Raw genomic sequence first — 15,089 nt, forward strand, 5'->3', positions numbered from 1 at the left:
TCCCTCAGGTGCAGGCTCCAGGGTTTACACCACCTCTTGTTTCCCAATCTATCCTGATGTTTCCCAGGTGTCTGCTCGCTCCTGGGACCACAATGAATTCTTTGCCCAGTTTGCCGGTGACCACACCCTCCTCACTCCCGGATACTCCGTCATCTTGGAAAAACTGGCAGAGGGACTGGACATTCGGCTCAGATCTCCAGTGAGTGTCCACAGTGGTGGGAGGCTCTGGTTTGGTGGTGTTTGGAGAATGTGAAGTTTGGGGCACGTGGATTACACAGGAGACAGGTGCCTGCTCTGATGTTCAGCCAGTGTCTGCAAATACTTTTGATACTATGATCAGTCACATTATCCTTGTCGACGAGGTAGCTGCTGCTGTTTGGAAACAATAGTGGCTGAGATGCATTTTCATTAATAATCAAGGGGCTGAGTGAGAGTTCCCTGAAGTAGCAATACCTGTTGTTTAGTTCTCTGAATGCCAGGAAGTGATTCGCCATGGCCTTGGAAATGTAAACTCCCATAATAAGAGAATTGGAAAGGATCCTGGATCATATGGTTCCGTCCCTTATTATGTTTTTCATAACTGCTTTTCTTGAGCAGGTAAAGAGTATTGATTATTCTGGAGATGAAGTGCAAGTTACCACTACAGACGGGACAGAGTGTACAGCACAAAAGGTAAGTGCTGTGATTCCACTAGGTGCTGCCAGGGGCCTGGGAGTAAGGGAGACCAGTGTTTTCCACCAAGCAGTTTGCCTTTGGCAATCTGCCCAGAGCCTTGTTCGATTTCTGGAGAGCTCTGTATCTCTACTTGTTGTGTATGGATATGCAAATCAGATTTAATTATTCAAACACTATATAGATTCATGGCAGATGGAATTCTGAATAGTGTTTCTCAGAGTGGGTTCTACGGTACATTAGTTCTGAGAGTTGACAAGAGAAGAAAACTTGGCCAAATTAGTTTGTAAAGTATTATATACTACAGTCTAAGTTTAGGGTTAAATAAGAGCACATTAAAGGCTCTGAGAAGTCCTGCATTTTAAAAACCTGTTTTACTTTGTGTAATTCAGTGGTTTCCAAGTTGGTGGTGTTTTTTGTGTTTGTACCATGGAAACTTTTTTTAAATCAGCTCAAGAACACTCTGCATTTTTATCTGGAAAGTGGCAGAAGTACTTTTATATCATTTGAATTTTTTGTAAACAGCTTTAGTAGGCGGACAGTGAAAGGTGCTGTAATGTGATCTATGAAATCACACTGAGATTTCTGTAGTGTTGGAAAATAAAGTGTTGGGGGTGGAGGGGGATTAATAAACCCCATAGATTTATTTAAATTTAGTTATGTCTGAAGTGATTACCAAAAAGTGTAATTGATGAACCATCATAAGTTCCTAAACTAGCTGTGTTTTATGCTTTTCAGCTAGCTAAAAAAACATTTCACAGTCCTTGATATTCATACAGAAATGAAGGACTGCCTGTCAAATGGGAAAGACGGGGTAGAGTGTATGAGCCCAGGGGGATGTTTCCTCACATTATTCCTGCCATTTACTAGCTGGATAGTGAGTATTGGTCATATAGGCTTTGGAGTAGCAGTAGTTCTCAATCCTGGCTGCACCTTAGAATCACCTGGGAGGTGCTTAAAAAGAAAGCTTGCCAAGCCCCACCCTGCAGAGATTCTTGCTGAATTGATCTGGTCGTATTTTTAAAGCTTCCCAAGTGATTCCAACATGCGACCAGAGTTAAGAACCACTGGGCAACAGTGTTCTTATCTGTGAGTCCCCAGGTGAGAATCAGGCTAATATCTAACATTCTTCCTGGTGGTAAAAAAATTTTTTTAATATCACCTTATAAAATTGGAAGTCGGCTGATGGCTCAACGTCTGGTATTTTGTGACTTTGCTTCTTTGCATCCAGGACAACATGCTAGGTGTGCTTACCCTGCTGGGTCACCCTCTGCCTGACCCTGACCAGGCATATTTGCTTTCTTTCTTTGTATTCTGGCTCTTTAGAATAATTAGAACATAGTTTCAGGCTGTGATTCAAAGCCTGCTCTGAAATGCGAAAAGCAAATGTGTTTATTTTTAGTAGTCAGCACAAATCACAGAGTTTCAATTGAAAGCTTCCCCAGCTTATAAGTGAAAGATCTCCAGCCCAACAGCATACACCGATAAACACTTAACAAACTGTAATTCAGTCTAGGCTGCTTCCACTGAGACCTAGCGTTAGTTCCTTACCGGGGTATGTTTATATCTTTTGCCTATTTGTTTACCTGAGTTTGTGTGTTTCTGAAAGCTTTTTTTTTTTTTTTTGTCATTAAGAAAACATCTAGATCTTATTTACTTATAGTCTTATATACCCAAGAGTGTAATTGTTCCTTTTTTTCTTTTTTTCTTTTTGTTGCATGGTGGCTATTATCTATAACCACATTGAGGAGAGAGAACATGTTTTATATTTTATAAAATTTTCACGTGGCAGAAAATAGTGACAAAATCACAGGAAGAGCTCTGAACTTCCAGTGATCCTGGAGTTGGGGTTTCAATAGACTACATCTTTGATGAGGGTAGCAGTCGATATGGTCCTTGGTGTTCAGCTCCTTTCCCATCCAACTGTGTTATCCTGTACTGCAGATGATGGAAAGTACACACGTACACACACACACATTTCCCAGTCTCCCTTGCAGCCGAGGGTCTAAATATGAATTGGGTCCAGCCAGTCAGGTGTACTCGCATGAGACTTGGGAGGTGTGGTATGGCTTTTGCTTCACTTCTGCTGCCTTTGCTGCCAAGCAAAATGGTCTAGATGTTGGGTTCTTCCACAGCCGGAACATTAGAGGTCCCCAGGATCCACTCATTTACTACCTGGAAGTCAAGAGCCAGGGCATGAGGTATCCTTTTTGCTGGTGCAGCTTGTTCGATAAGTGGCATGTTTCTGGAGCTGGTAGCCGTAGTAATGGCTCCTGACTGTGACAGTGGTAACATGGTTCTAGAGCCAGAGATTTCTTTTTCTTTTTTTTTTTCTTATTATCTGTTTTATACACATCAGTGTATACATGTCAATCCCAATCTCCCAATTCATCCCACCACCACCACCACCCCCCCCGCCGCTTTCCCCCCTTGGTGTCCATACATTTGCTCTCTACATCTTTGTCTCTATTTCTGCCCTGCAAACCGGTTCATCTGTACCATTTTTCTAGATTCTCTATATATGCGTTAATATACAATATTTGTTTTTCTCTTTCTGAATTACTTCACTCTGTAGGACAGTCTCTGGGTCCATCCACGTCTCTACAAATGATCCAATTTCATTCCTTTTTATGGCTGAGTAATATTCCATTGTATATATGTGCCACATCTTCTTTATCCATTCATCTGTCGATGGGCATTTAGGTTGCTTCCATGACCTGGCTATTGTAAATAGTGCTGCAATGAACATTGTGGTACATGACTCTTTTTGAATTATGGTTTTCTCAGGGTATATGCCCAGGAGTGGGATTGCTGGGTCATATGGTAATTCTACTTTTAGTTTTTTAAGGAACCTCCATACTGTTCTCCATAGTGGCTGTATCAATTTACATTCCCACCAACGGTGCAAGAAGGTTCCCTTTGCTCCACACCCTCTCCAGCATTTGTTGTTTGTAGATTTTCTGATGATGCCCATACTAACTGGTATGAGGTGATACCTCACTGTAGTTTTGATTTGCATTTCTCTAATAATTAATGATGATGAGCAGCTTTTCATGTGCTTCTTGGCCATCTGTATGTCTTCTTTGGAGAAATGTCTATTTAGGTCTTCTGCCCATTTTCTGATTGGGCTGTCTGTTTTTTTAACATTGAGCTGTATGAGCTGTTTATATATTTTGGAGATTAATCCTTTGTCCGTTAATTCATTTGCAAATATTTTCTCCCATTTTGAGGGTTGTCTTTTCTTCTTGTTTATAGTTTCCTTTGCTGTGCAAAAGCTTTTAAGTTTCATTAGGTCCCATATGTTTATTTTTGGTTTTATTTCCATTACTCCAGGAGGTGGATCAAAAAAGATCTTGCTGTGATTTATGTCAAAGAGTGTTCTTCCTATGTTTTCCTCTGAGAGTTTTATAGTGTCCAGTCTTACATTTAGGTCTTTAATCCATTTTGAGTTTATTTTTGTGTATGGTGTCAGGGAGTGTTCTAATTTCATTCTTTTACATGTAGGTGTCCAGTTTTCCCAGCACCACTTATTGAAGAGACTGTCTTTTCTCCACTGTATATCCTTGCCTCCTTTGTTATAGATTAGTTGACCATAGGTGTGTGGGTTTATCTCTGGGCTTTCTATCCTGTTCCATTCCATTCTATATTTCTGTTTTTGTGCCAGTACCATATTGTCTTGATTACTGTAGCTTTATAGTATAGTGAGAAGTCAAGGAGTCTGATTCCTCCAGCTGTGTTTTTTTCCCTCAAGACTGCTTTGGCTATTCGGAGTCTTTTGTGTCTCCTACAAATTTTAAGATTTTTTGTTCTAGCTCTGTAATAAATGCCACTGGTAATTTGATAGGGATTGCGTTGAAGCTGTAGATCGCTTTGGGTAGTATAGTCACTTTCACAATATTGATTCTTCCAATCCAAGAACATGGTATATCTCTCCATCTGTTTGTGTCATCTTTGATTTCTTTCATCAGTGGTATAGTTTTCTGAGTATAGGTCTTTTACCACCTTATGTAGGTTTATTCCTAGGTATTTTATTCTTGTTGTTGCAATGGTAAATGGGAGTATTTCCTTAATTTCTCTTTCAGATTTTTCATCATTAGTGTATAGGAATGCAAGAGATTTCTGTGCATTAATTTTGTATCCTGCAACTTTACCAAGTTCATTGATTAGCTCTAGTAGTTTTTGGGTGGCATCTTTAGGATTCTCTATGTATAGGATTATGTCATCTGCAGACAGTGACAGTTTTACTTCTTCTTGTCCAATTTGTATTCCTTTTACTTCTTTTTCTTCTCTGATTGCCATGGCTAGGACTTCCAAAACTATGTTGAATAATAGTGATGAGAGTGGACATCCTTGTCTTGTTCCTGATCTTAGAGGAAATGCTTTCAGTTTTTCACCATTGAGAATGATGTTTGCTGTGGGTTTGTCATATATGGCCTTTATTATGTTGAGGTAGGTTCCCTCTATGCCCACTTTCTGGAGAGTTTTTATCATAAATGGGTGTTGAATTTTGTCAGAAGCTTTTTCTGCATCTATGGAGATGATCATATGGTTTTTATTCTTCAGTTTGTTAATATCGTATATCACATTCATTGATTTGCGTATAATGAAGAATCCTTGCATCCTTGGGATAAATCCCACTTGATCATGGTGTATGATCCTTTTAATGTGTTGTTGGATTCTGTTTGCTAGTATTTTGTTGAGGATTTTTCAGTCTATATTCATCGGTGATATTGGTCTGTAATTTTCTTTTTTGGTAGTATCTTTGTCTGGTTTTGGTATCAGGGTGATGGTGGCCTCATAGAATGAGTTGGGAAGTGTTCCTTCCTCTGCAATCTTTTGGAAAGAGTTTGAGAAGGATGAGTGTTAGCTCTTCTCAAAATGTTTGATAGAATTCACCTTTGAAGCCATCTGGCCCCGGACTTTTGTTTGTTTGAAGGTTTTTAATCATAGTTTCAGTTTCAGTGCTTGTGATTGGTCTGTTCATATTTTCTGTTTCTTTCTGGTGCAGTCTTGGAAGGTTATACCTTCCTAAGAATTTGTCCATTTCTTCCAGGTTGTCCATTTTATTGGCATAGAGTTGCTTGTACTAGTCTCTTATGATGCTTTGTATTTCTGTGGTGTCTGTTGTAATGTCTCCTTTTTCATTTCTAATTTTATTGATTTGAGTCCTCTCCCTCTTTTTCTTGATGAGTCTGGCTAAAGGTTTATCAATTTTGCTTATCTTCTCAAAGAACTAGCTTTTAGTTTTATTGATCTTTGCTATTGTTTTCTTCATTTCTAGTTCATTTATCTCTATCTGATCTTTATGATTTCTTTCCTTCTACTAACTTTGGGTTTTGTTCTTTAGTTCCTTTAGGTGTAAGGTTAGGTTGTTTATTTGAGATGTTTCTTGTTTCTTGAGGTAGGATTGTATTGCTATAAACTTCCCTCTTAGAACTGCTTTTGCTGCATCCCATAGGTTTTGGATCATCGTGTTTTCGTTGTCATTTGTCTCTAGGTATTTTTTGATTACCTCTTTGATTTCTTCAGTGATCTCTTGGTTATTTAGTAACATATTGTTTAACCTCCATGTGTTGTGTTTTTTACATTTTTCTCCCTGTAATTGACTTCTAATCTCATGGCGTTGTGGTTGGAAAAGTTGCTTGATATGATTTCAATTTTCTTAAATTTACCGAGGCTTGATTTGTGACCCAGGATATGATCTATCCTGGAGAATGTTCCATGTGCACTTGAGAAGAAAGTGTAATCTGCTGTTTTGGGGTGGAATGTCCTATAAATATCAATTAAATCTATCTGGTCTATTGTGTCATTTAAAACTTGTGTTTCCTTGGCTTCCCTGGTGGCGCAGTGGTTGAGAGTCCGCCTAATGCAGGGGACATGGGTTCGTGCCCCGGTCCGGGAAGATCCCACGTGCCGTGGAGCGGCTGGGTCCGTGAGCCATGGCCGCTGAGCCTGCACGTCCGGAGCCTGTGGGAGAGGCCACACCAGTGAGAGGCCCACGTACCACAAAAATAAATAAATAAAATAAAATAAAACTTGTGTTTCCTTATTAATTTTCTGTCCTGATGATCTGTCCATTGGTGTAAGTGAGGTGTTAAAGTCCCCCACTATTATTGTGTTACTGTCGATTTCCTCTTTTATAGCTGTTAGCAGTTGCCTTATGTATTGAGGTGCTCCTATGGTGGGTGCATAAATATTTACAGGTGTTATATCTTCTTCTTGGATAGTTCCCTTGATCATTATGTAGTGTCCTTCTTTGTCTCCTGTAACAGCCTTTATTTTAAAGTCGATTTTGTCTGATATGAGAATTGCTACTCCAGCTTTCTTTTGATTTCCGTTTGCGTGGAATTCTTTTTCCATCCTCTCACTTTCAGTCTGTATGTGTCCCTAGGTCTGAAGTGGGTCTCTTGTAGACAGCATATTTATGGTTCTTGTTTTTGTATCCATTCAGCAAACTTGTGTCTTTTGGTTGGAGCATATAATCCTCTCACATTTAAGGTAATTATCGATATGTATGTTCCTATTACCATTTTCTTAATTGTTTTGGGTTTGTTTTTGTAGGTCCTTTCCTTCTCTTGTGTTTCCCACTTAGAGAAGTTCCTTTAGCATTTGTTGTAGGGCTGGTTTGGTGGTGCTGAATTCTCTTAGCTTCTGCTTGTCTGTAAAGCTTTTGATTTCTCCATCAAATCTGAATGAGATCTTTGCCAGGTGGAGTAATCTTGGTTGTAGGTTCTTCCTTTTCATCACTTTAAATATATCATGCCACTCCCTTCTGGCTTGTAGTTTCTGCTGAGAAATCAGCTGTTAACCTTATGGGAGTTCCCTTGTATGTTGTCATTTTTCCCTTGTTGCTTTGAGTAATTTTTCTGTGTCTTTAATTTTTGTCACTTTGATTACTATGTGTCTCGGCGTGTTTCTCCTTGAGTTTATCCTGCCTGGGACTCTCTGTGCTTCCTGGACTTGGGTGGCTATTTCCTTTCCCATGTTAGGGAAATTTTCAACTAGAATCTCTTCAAATATTTTCTCAGTCCCCTTCTTTTTCCCTTCTTCATCTGGGACCCCTATAATTCAAATGTTGGTGCATTTAATGTTGTCCCAGAGGTCTCTGATACTGTCCTCGATTCTTTTCATTCTTTTCCTTTATTCTGTTCCACGGCTGTTTATTCCACCATTCTGTCTTCCAGGTCACTTCTCCGTTCTTCTGCCTCAGTTATTCTGCTGTTGATTCCTTCTAGTGTATTTTTCATTTCAATTATTGTATTGTTCATCTCTGTTTGTTCTTTAATTCTTCTAGGTCTTTGTTAAACATTTCTTGCATCTTCTCGATCTTTGCCTCCATTCTTTTTCTGAGGTCCTGGATCATCTTCACTATCATTATTCTGAATTCTTTTTCTGGAAGGTTGCCTATCTCCACTTCACTTAGTTGTTTTTCTGGGGTTTTATCTTTTTCCTTCATCTGGTACATAGCCCTCTGCCTTTTCATCTTGTCTATCTGTCTGTGAATGTGTTTTTTGTTCCACAGTCTGTAGAATTATAGTTCTTGCTTCTGCTGTCCGCCCTATGGTGTATGAGGCTATCTAAGAGGCTTGTGCAAGCTTCCTGATGGGAGGGACTGGTGGTGGGTAGAGCTGGGTGTTGCTCTGGTGAGCAGAGCTCAGTAAAACTTTAATCCTCTTGTCTGCTGATGGGTGGGGCTGGGTTCCCTCCCTGTTGGTTGTTTGGCTTGAGGCAACCCAGCACTGGAGCCTACCCGGCTCTTTGGTGGGGCTAATGGTGGACTCTGGGAGGACTGAAACGCCAAGGAGTACTTCCCAGAACTTCCACTGCCAGTGTCCTTGTCCTCACGGTGAGCCACAGCCACCCCCCGCCTCTGCAGGAGACCCTCCAACACTAGCAGGTAGGTCTGGTTCAGTCTCCTATGGGGTCACTGCTCCTTTCCCTGGGTCCCGATGCGCACACTACTTTGTGTGCCCTCCAAGAGTGGAGTCTCTGTTTCCCCCAGTCCTGTTGGAGTCCTGCAGTCAAATCCTGCTAGCCCTCAAAGTCTGATTCTCTAGAAATTCCTCCTCCTGTTGCTGGACCCCCAGGTTGGGAACCTGACGTGGGGCTCAGAACCTTCACTCCAGTGGGTGGACTTCTGTGGTATAAGTGCTCTCCAGTTTGTGAGTCACCCACCCAGCAGCTATGGGATTTGATTTCATTGTGATTGCACCCCTCCTACCATCTCACTGCAGCTTCTCCTCTGTCTTTGGATGTGGGGTATCTTTTTTGGTGAGTTCTAGCATCTTCCTGTCGATGATTGTTCAGCAGATGGTTCACCAGAAATTTCTTGATTGTATGGAGAGACAGCAGCTCTCTTTGATGGTCTGGTTTTGTGAGTTGTTCTTGGAGGCTCTAAATGATTCTGTAAACTAGTTGAAAACCTGCAATAAATTGTTTCCTCTTTTAAAAAAAAAGGTATGTGGCTTTACATGATTATAATAATCCCTAATGTTTGTGATGTGCTTTACCATTTATGAAGCATACCGATGTATATTGTAAGAGTTTTAGTTTTAAGCATATCCCCAATCCTTTAAGGTTAGTAGGGCAGGTATTACCTTGGCCACGCATTAGAAAGTGTTAGGAATGATACACAAAATCTGGTTCTCCTGACTCTGTATTTAGGGCTATTTCCTCTTACAGCATTGCTTTTCAGGATTGAGATCTGCTGACTCTTCTTACCCAGGGTTATTAATGCATCAAAACCTTAATGCCGATTCCTCCATATGAATGTTGCTTCTGCTCAGCCAGTCCACTCTTGTGCAGTGAACAGCCTGCACAACTGTACATGGCCGTTATTCTTCTTACCAGTGTAACAACATAGGATGTTGATAATCTCATGACTGGCAATAAAAGGCGGGGCGGGGGGGCAGATTTTCCTGGAAATGAACCCACTGAGTATTAGATTCAGTTGCTGTTTGTATGTTAACTGTTCATTATTTCCCACAGGTGTTAGTCACTGTGCCCCTGGCCTTACTGCAGAAAGGTTCCCTTCAGTTTAATCCACCGTTGTCAGACAAGAAGATGAAGGCTATCAACAGCTTAGGTGCAGGCATCATTGAAAAGGTAACTGAATTACTTAAGCCTCAGAACTAGAGAGATGAGTATCAGATGACAGGGGTTCTTTAACTTCTGATATTGGGAAGCAGCAGGTAATTTTTGAATCCAAATCAAATTCGAAGATTTCCTTTTCCTTTGAGTAATTGTTCATGAAGAATATAAAAGGATATTAACAAAACAAAAAGAGGAGAGCTGGCTAAGGTCTGCAAGTTTTGATTTTAGGAGAATGACTCTTGTTATTCAGAATTTGAACTGGGTATATAAATAAGCAATTCTTTTTTTTTTTTCTGCTTTCCATGTCTACCCTGCACTAATTAGCCCCAGTGACGAGAGTGTTTTATACTTCCTTTGCCTTGAAAAGCTCCTTTAGCAGAATCTCTCAGCGCTACAGTAGATACCAGCAGACCTATGATTAGTAAGAATTTATCTCATGGACGTAAGGTTCAAGACCAGGTCTCAGGGATGCTCTGCATCTTCAGATTAGCCTAGAGGCTGTCAGTGGTTCCCACCATTATCTGTGGGAGTACAGGACTGAGTGGCATAAAAAGCCAGATGGTCACAAAGAGAACAAAGGAGGTTAGGAGAATGGAAAGGGAATATTTAGAAATGTTTGAGTTTTTTGAACATCTTTTTTTTTTTTAATTGAAGTATGTAAGAGCTATAGGTGGCTTCTTAGAGATTGCTGTACTTCTGATTTCAAGAAGCTGTTAACCACCTTTCTCTTGCTCGCTTTCCAGATTGCCTTGCAATTTCCCTATAGATTTTGGGACAGTAAAGTTCAAGGGGCTGACTTTTTTGGTCACGTTCCTCCTAGTGCCAGCAAGCGAGGGCTTTTTGCCGTGTTCTATGACATGGATCCCCAGGTAAAATCGTTGGTGGAATGTGGTGTGAATTCCCTGATTACAGTTTAGAATTCGGTTTGGTAACTACTCGTGTGTCCAGCCCAGGAGATAATGGACATTGTGGACACTCCAGATGTCTGTTTATATTCTGGGGGGACACTTGGATGGGACATTTTCCTGTAGGAAAAGAGCCCCAGTATCTGCCGTATTTTCTTAAAGTACTAATATTGCCTCCTGGGAAATGAATTTGTTGCCGTGGAAATGTGTTATTTCAGGCTGATGGAAGGATTCCTTTTAGGGAGAATTGGTGTCAGCACAGTAACGAGTGGTACTTGAAATGTACTCCCCAAGAGTCCGCCAGGGAGCCCTGGTTAGGGGTGGGATATGCCTGGCGCAGGTGAGGGCAGGTCTGGGAGTCGGTAGATGTGATTGGTGGGGCAAGGAAGACGAGGAGAGGACATACCTGGGGCTTTGCAAGTGACAGTTGTGGTGATGTCCTGCCAAAGAATCACAGTTGTTTTTCCTCCTGCCTCTTTGTTCCAAGACACTTTATCTTCAGAGGTTCCACGTGGGAGCCAAGGGCAAAATGTCCTTACTGTTTGAGAAGGTTTTTTCCCATTATTTGACTGGCAGACTTCCTTTCTCAATGTCTTTCTACTTATTCTAAAACAAGTTCTTAGAAGGGAAAAGCCAAGAGAACCCAGAATTTGATATTTACATGACTTCCGGAGTTTTTCCAGCAGGGAACAATAAAATGCGTAAATGAATAATGAGTATGTGTGGCCTGGGTGATGGAAAGGAGGCTACAGGACAGTAGGAAATGATGACATTTGATGTGAGAATGAGGTCCTTCTCTGTTTGGAACTGTGCGTCTAGAGACTTTGGTGCCCGAAGTCCAAAGTGTAAAGTGCTTTTCCCGTCACGTGTCCAGAAGCAGCACAGCGTGTTGATGTCGGTGATCGCGGGGGAGGCGGTGGCGGCCGTCAAGAGCCTGGAGGACAAGCAGGTGCTGCAGCAGTGCATGGCCACCCTGCGCGAGCTCTTCAAGGAGCAGGTCAGACACCCCTCTTTGAAAAGAGAAAGACTAGCCGCATAGCACAGGGAGATCAGCTCGGTGCTTTGTGACCACCTAGAGGGGTGGGATGGGGAGGTGGAGGGAGGGAGACGCAAGAGGGAGGGAATATGGGGATATACGTAGGCGTACAGCTGATTCACTTTGTTATACAGCAGAAACTAATGCAACATTGTAGAGCAATTATACTCCAATAAAGATGTTAAAAAAAAAGAGAGAGAAAGACACCCTTGCTGCTAACTTCACTCTTTGGAGTGGTTTGAACCCAAAGCTAATCCGTCAATACCAGACATGAAGGGGCTTGAGGCAGTGGACCACATTCTTCTTACTTCTTTCAGTATCCAACTTGCCACTTAAGTACCTGGATTAGTTTGCTCAGGCCGCCATAACAAAATGCCACAAACTGGGTAGTTCAAGCAACAGGAATTTATTTTCTCACAATTCTGGAGGCTAGAAGTCCAAGATCAAGGTGTCGCCAGATCAAGGGGTTGGTTTCTTCTGAGGCCTCGCTCCTTGGCTCCCAGATGGCTGCCTTCCCCGTGTCCTCACATGGGCGCGGCTCTGTCTCTTGTCTGTGTTCTAATCCTCTCTTCTTAGAAGGACACCTGTCACACTGGATTAAGGTCCACCCTAATGATCCCATTTTGACTCAATTACCTCGTCAAAGGCCGCATCTCAAGTACAGTCACGTTCTGAGGTACTGGGGGTTAGGGTTTCATCATCTGAATTTTGGGGGGACACAGTGCAGCCCATAATAGTACCCCATTCCTCCTTTTACATGATTGCCTTCCTCCCTTTTGTCTCACATCATGCACACCCCCATTCTTTCCTAAGGAGGTAAAAGGCTCAGCATTTTCCACAGATTCTGTATTGACCCAAACCCTAGCAAGCTTTGACGACAGTTTTCCAATCAAAGGGACATTGTCCAGAATTTTCTGTACCCTGCAGCGAGTCTCTTCTCCCCCTTTTCTCCAAGAAGCTTAAGGTACTTTCTAGTTGCCAGTTTACTAAATCTCACAATCTCTGGAGAGTATAAATGGCGTGACATGTAACTTTTTCAAATAAAGGAGGAGAAGTACAAAGAAATGAAAATGCCTCAAATGTTACATACACTCAAGAGAGGGTGGCCCTCGGGGTATTGCGTATTTTACATGATGTGATTCTATCTCACAGTAGTTCTTATTAGCTTGGGGCTTTTGTTCAAAAATTTGTTTTCAAATCAGTTATTTGGAACTTAACACAGGCTCCGTAGAAATCTATTTCATGGTGGCTCTTGGCAGAGGTCAGCCTAGAAAATTATTTGAAACGTAGAGTGAAACCTAACCTGTGTAGCTGCTTTGTGGAGAAGCCTGTTGAGAATTCCACTTAGAGGTCCTAAGACCCTGCCCGTCCCTTTCCTCCCCTGGTCCAGCGCATTTCAGGCGATGGGAAGGGGAATGCCTGGACTCTTAGCCGTTGGTGATGGCCCCTGGTAGGTGGGAGAAAGTATCTCTGGCAGAAGGATAAAGTGTTAAAGCGAGGAGATGTGTGTGTGCTGGGGAAGGTCAGAGAGATGGGGCAGCAAAAGAGGAAAATGCACAGAGACGGCGCCTGGGCAGAGCAGCAAGGGGGCTGGAGGGTCATGCTGAGAACTGCTGTCTCAGAATGCTACAGGGATTAACTTACTTTCTAGATGGAGGAAGAACTGTAATTTTATACATTGGGTTGCATCAAGTCTAAGTCCCTTCTTGATCCCGTTTTCCAATTCCTTCTACTTGACACAGGAAGTCCCAGATCCCACGAAGTATTTCGTCACCCGGTGGAGCACAGACCCCTGGATCCAGATGGCATACAGCTTCGTGAAGACAGGGGGCAGTGGTGAGGCCTACGACATCCTTGCTGAGGAAATACAAGGAACCATCTTTTTTGCTGGCGAGGTGTGTACGGGGACTCCGACCCCGATTGCTTTCATTTTGATCACTTGCTTTTAATTAAAGTGATCTATGTCCAGAGTTTAAAAGTAACATCAAATGCCGTCAAAAGTCTTACGGCAACAAGCCCCAGGTACCCTGACAGCACCCTCCTCAAACTCCCCGAGCAGCCATTTTTAACTCTTTCTCCTGTTTCTTCTGGAATTTACTTCATGCTTTAAGTTTTTTTGTTTTTTGGTTTTTTTTTTTTTGCGGTACGCGGGCCTCTCACTGTTGTGGCCTCTCCCGTTGCGGAGCACAGGCTCCGGATGCGCAGGCCCAGCGGCCATGGCTCACGGGCCCAGCCGCTCCACGGCATGTGGGATCCTCCCGGACCGGGGCACGAACCCGCGTCCCCTGCATCGTCAGGCGGACTCTCAACCACTGCGCCACCAGGGAAGCCCTGCTTTAAGATTTTTATACTGTTGTCTTCTGATTTAAGAAGTTAGACATATCTCCCGACTTCCTATCAGGTTAAAGGTTTAGCCCACCCTGGTTTTTAACACTTTTCACTAAATTGGTGTCAGTGCTTATATGGTGTGGCTGCTTACTGCTGAGCCAGGAAGGAAGGCGTTCACTGATTCCTTTCTTACACAGCTGTTTTCTCTTCGGTCACAATGGCCTCTTCTTTCACTAGCTTAATTCTTTTTATACCACTCCTTAAGCCTCCCCACTCCTTTTTTTTTTTTTTTTTTTTTGGCCACGTTGTATGCACGACTCTTAGTTCCCAGACCAGGGATGGAACCTGTGTCCCCTGCAGTGGAAGCACAGAGTCTTAACCACTGGACCGCCAGGAAATTCCAAAGCCTCCCCCTTCTTGAGTCATCTCTAATTCACAGTTGAATCCCTCTGGCCGGCCTGTAGGTTCTGTTTCTCAAAGCCCCCTTTCCCGGCATCTTCCCTCTACTCCAGGCTGCACTGATTGATCCCAGGGACCCCTGCAGAGCTGTCCTCCCAGCACTCCTCCTTACCACTTTCCAGGCTTGGGGTTCTTATTTCCTAGATCCCTCTCTTTTTTCTTTTTTTTAATATTTATTTTTAAAATTGTGGCAAACAACACATAACAAAATTTACCACCTTAACTATCTTCAAGTGTCCAGTTAAGTGGCGTTAAATACATCCACACTGTTGTACAACCATTGCTACCATCCATCTCCGGGACGTTTTTATACTGCAGAACCGAAACTGTGTACAACTCCCCCTCCCCCAGCTCCCAGAAAACACCATTCAACTTACTGTCTGTCTCTCTGAATTTGTTCTAGGTCCCTCATCATATAAGTGGAATCATAATAGAGTATTTGTCCTTTTGTGACTGGCTAATTTCGCTTAGCATAATGCCCTCAAGTTTCATCCATGTTGTGGCATGTGTCAGAATATCCTTCTTTTTTAAGACTGAGTAATATTCCATTATATGCACCTATCACATTTAGTTTGTTCATCTGTCATGGACACCTG

The 15,089-nt window shown here is 42.3% G+C and overlaps 1 protein-coding gene across 7 annotated transcripts in view; it reads left to right on the top strand.

Annotated features, from left to right (window-relative positions):
* The window catches only part of KDM1B (lysine demethylase 1B), a 55,628-nt gene that overhangs the window by 35,922 nt on the left and 4,617 nt on the right, over positions 1-15,089 (top strand). For 6 of the 7 annotated variants that reach the window (XM_033863880.2, XM_033863879.2, XM_033863881.2 and 3 more), the window contains 6 exons: positions 68-199; positions 598-672; positions 9,661-9,777; positions 10,509-10,634; positions 11,545-11,667; positions 13,449-13,601. In XM_033863880.2, coding sequence (XP_033719771.1) covers positions 68-199; positions 598-672; positions 9,661-9,777; positions 10,509-10,634; positions 11,545-11,667; positions 13,449-13,601 — 726 coding nt within the window. The remainder of the gene's footprint in view (positions 1-67; positions 200-597; positions 673-9,660; positions 9,778-10,508; positions 10,635-11,544; positions 11,668-13,448; positions 13,602-15,089) is intronic. The other variant, XM_073810395.1, reaches the window with a different exon arrangement.

Source organism: Tursiops truncatus, chromosome 10 (assembly GCF_011762595.2).
Source record: "Tursiops truncatus isolate mTurTru1 chromosome 10, mTurTru1.mat.Y, whole genome shotgun sequence".
Lineage (NCBI taxonomy): Eukaryota > Metazoa > Chordata > Mammalia > Artiodactyla > Delphinidae > Tursiops > Tursiops truncatus.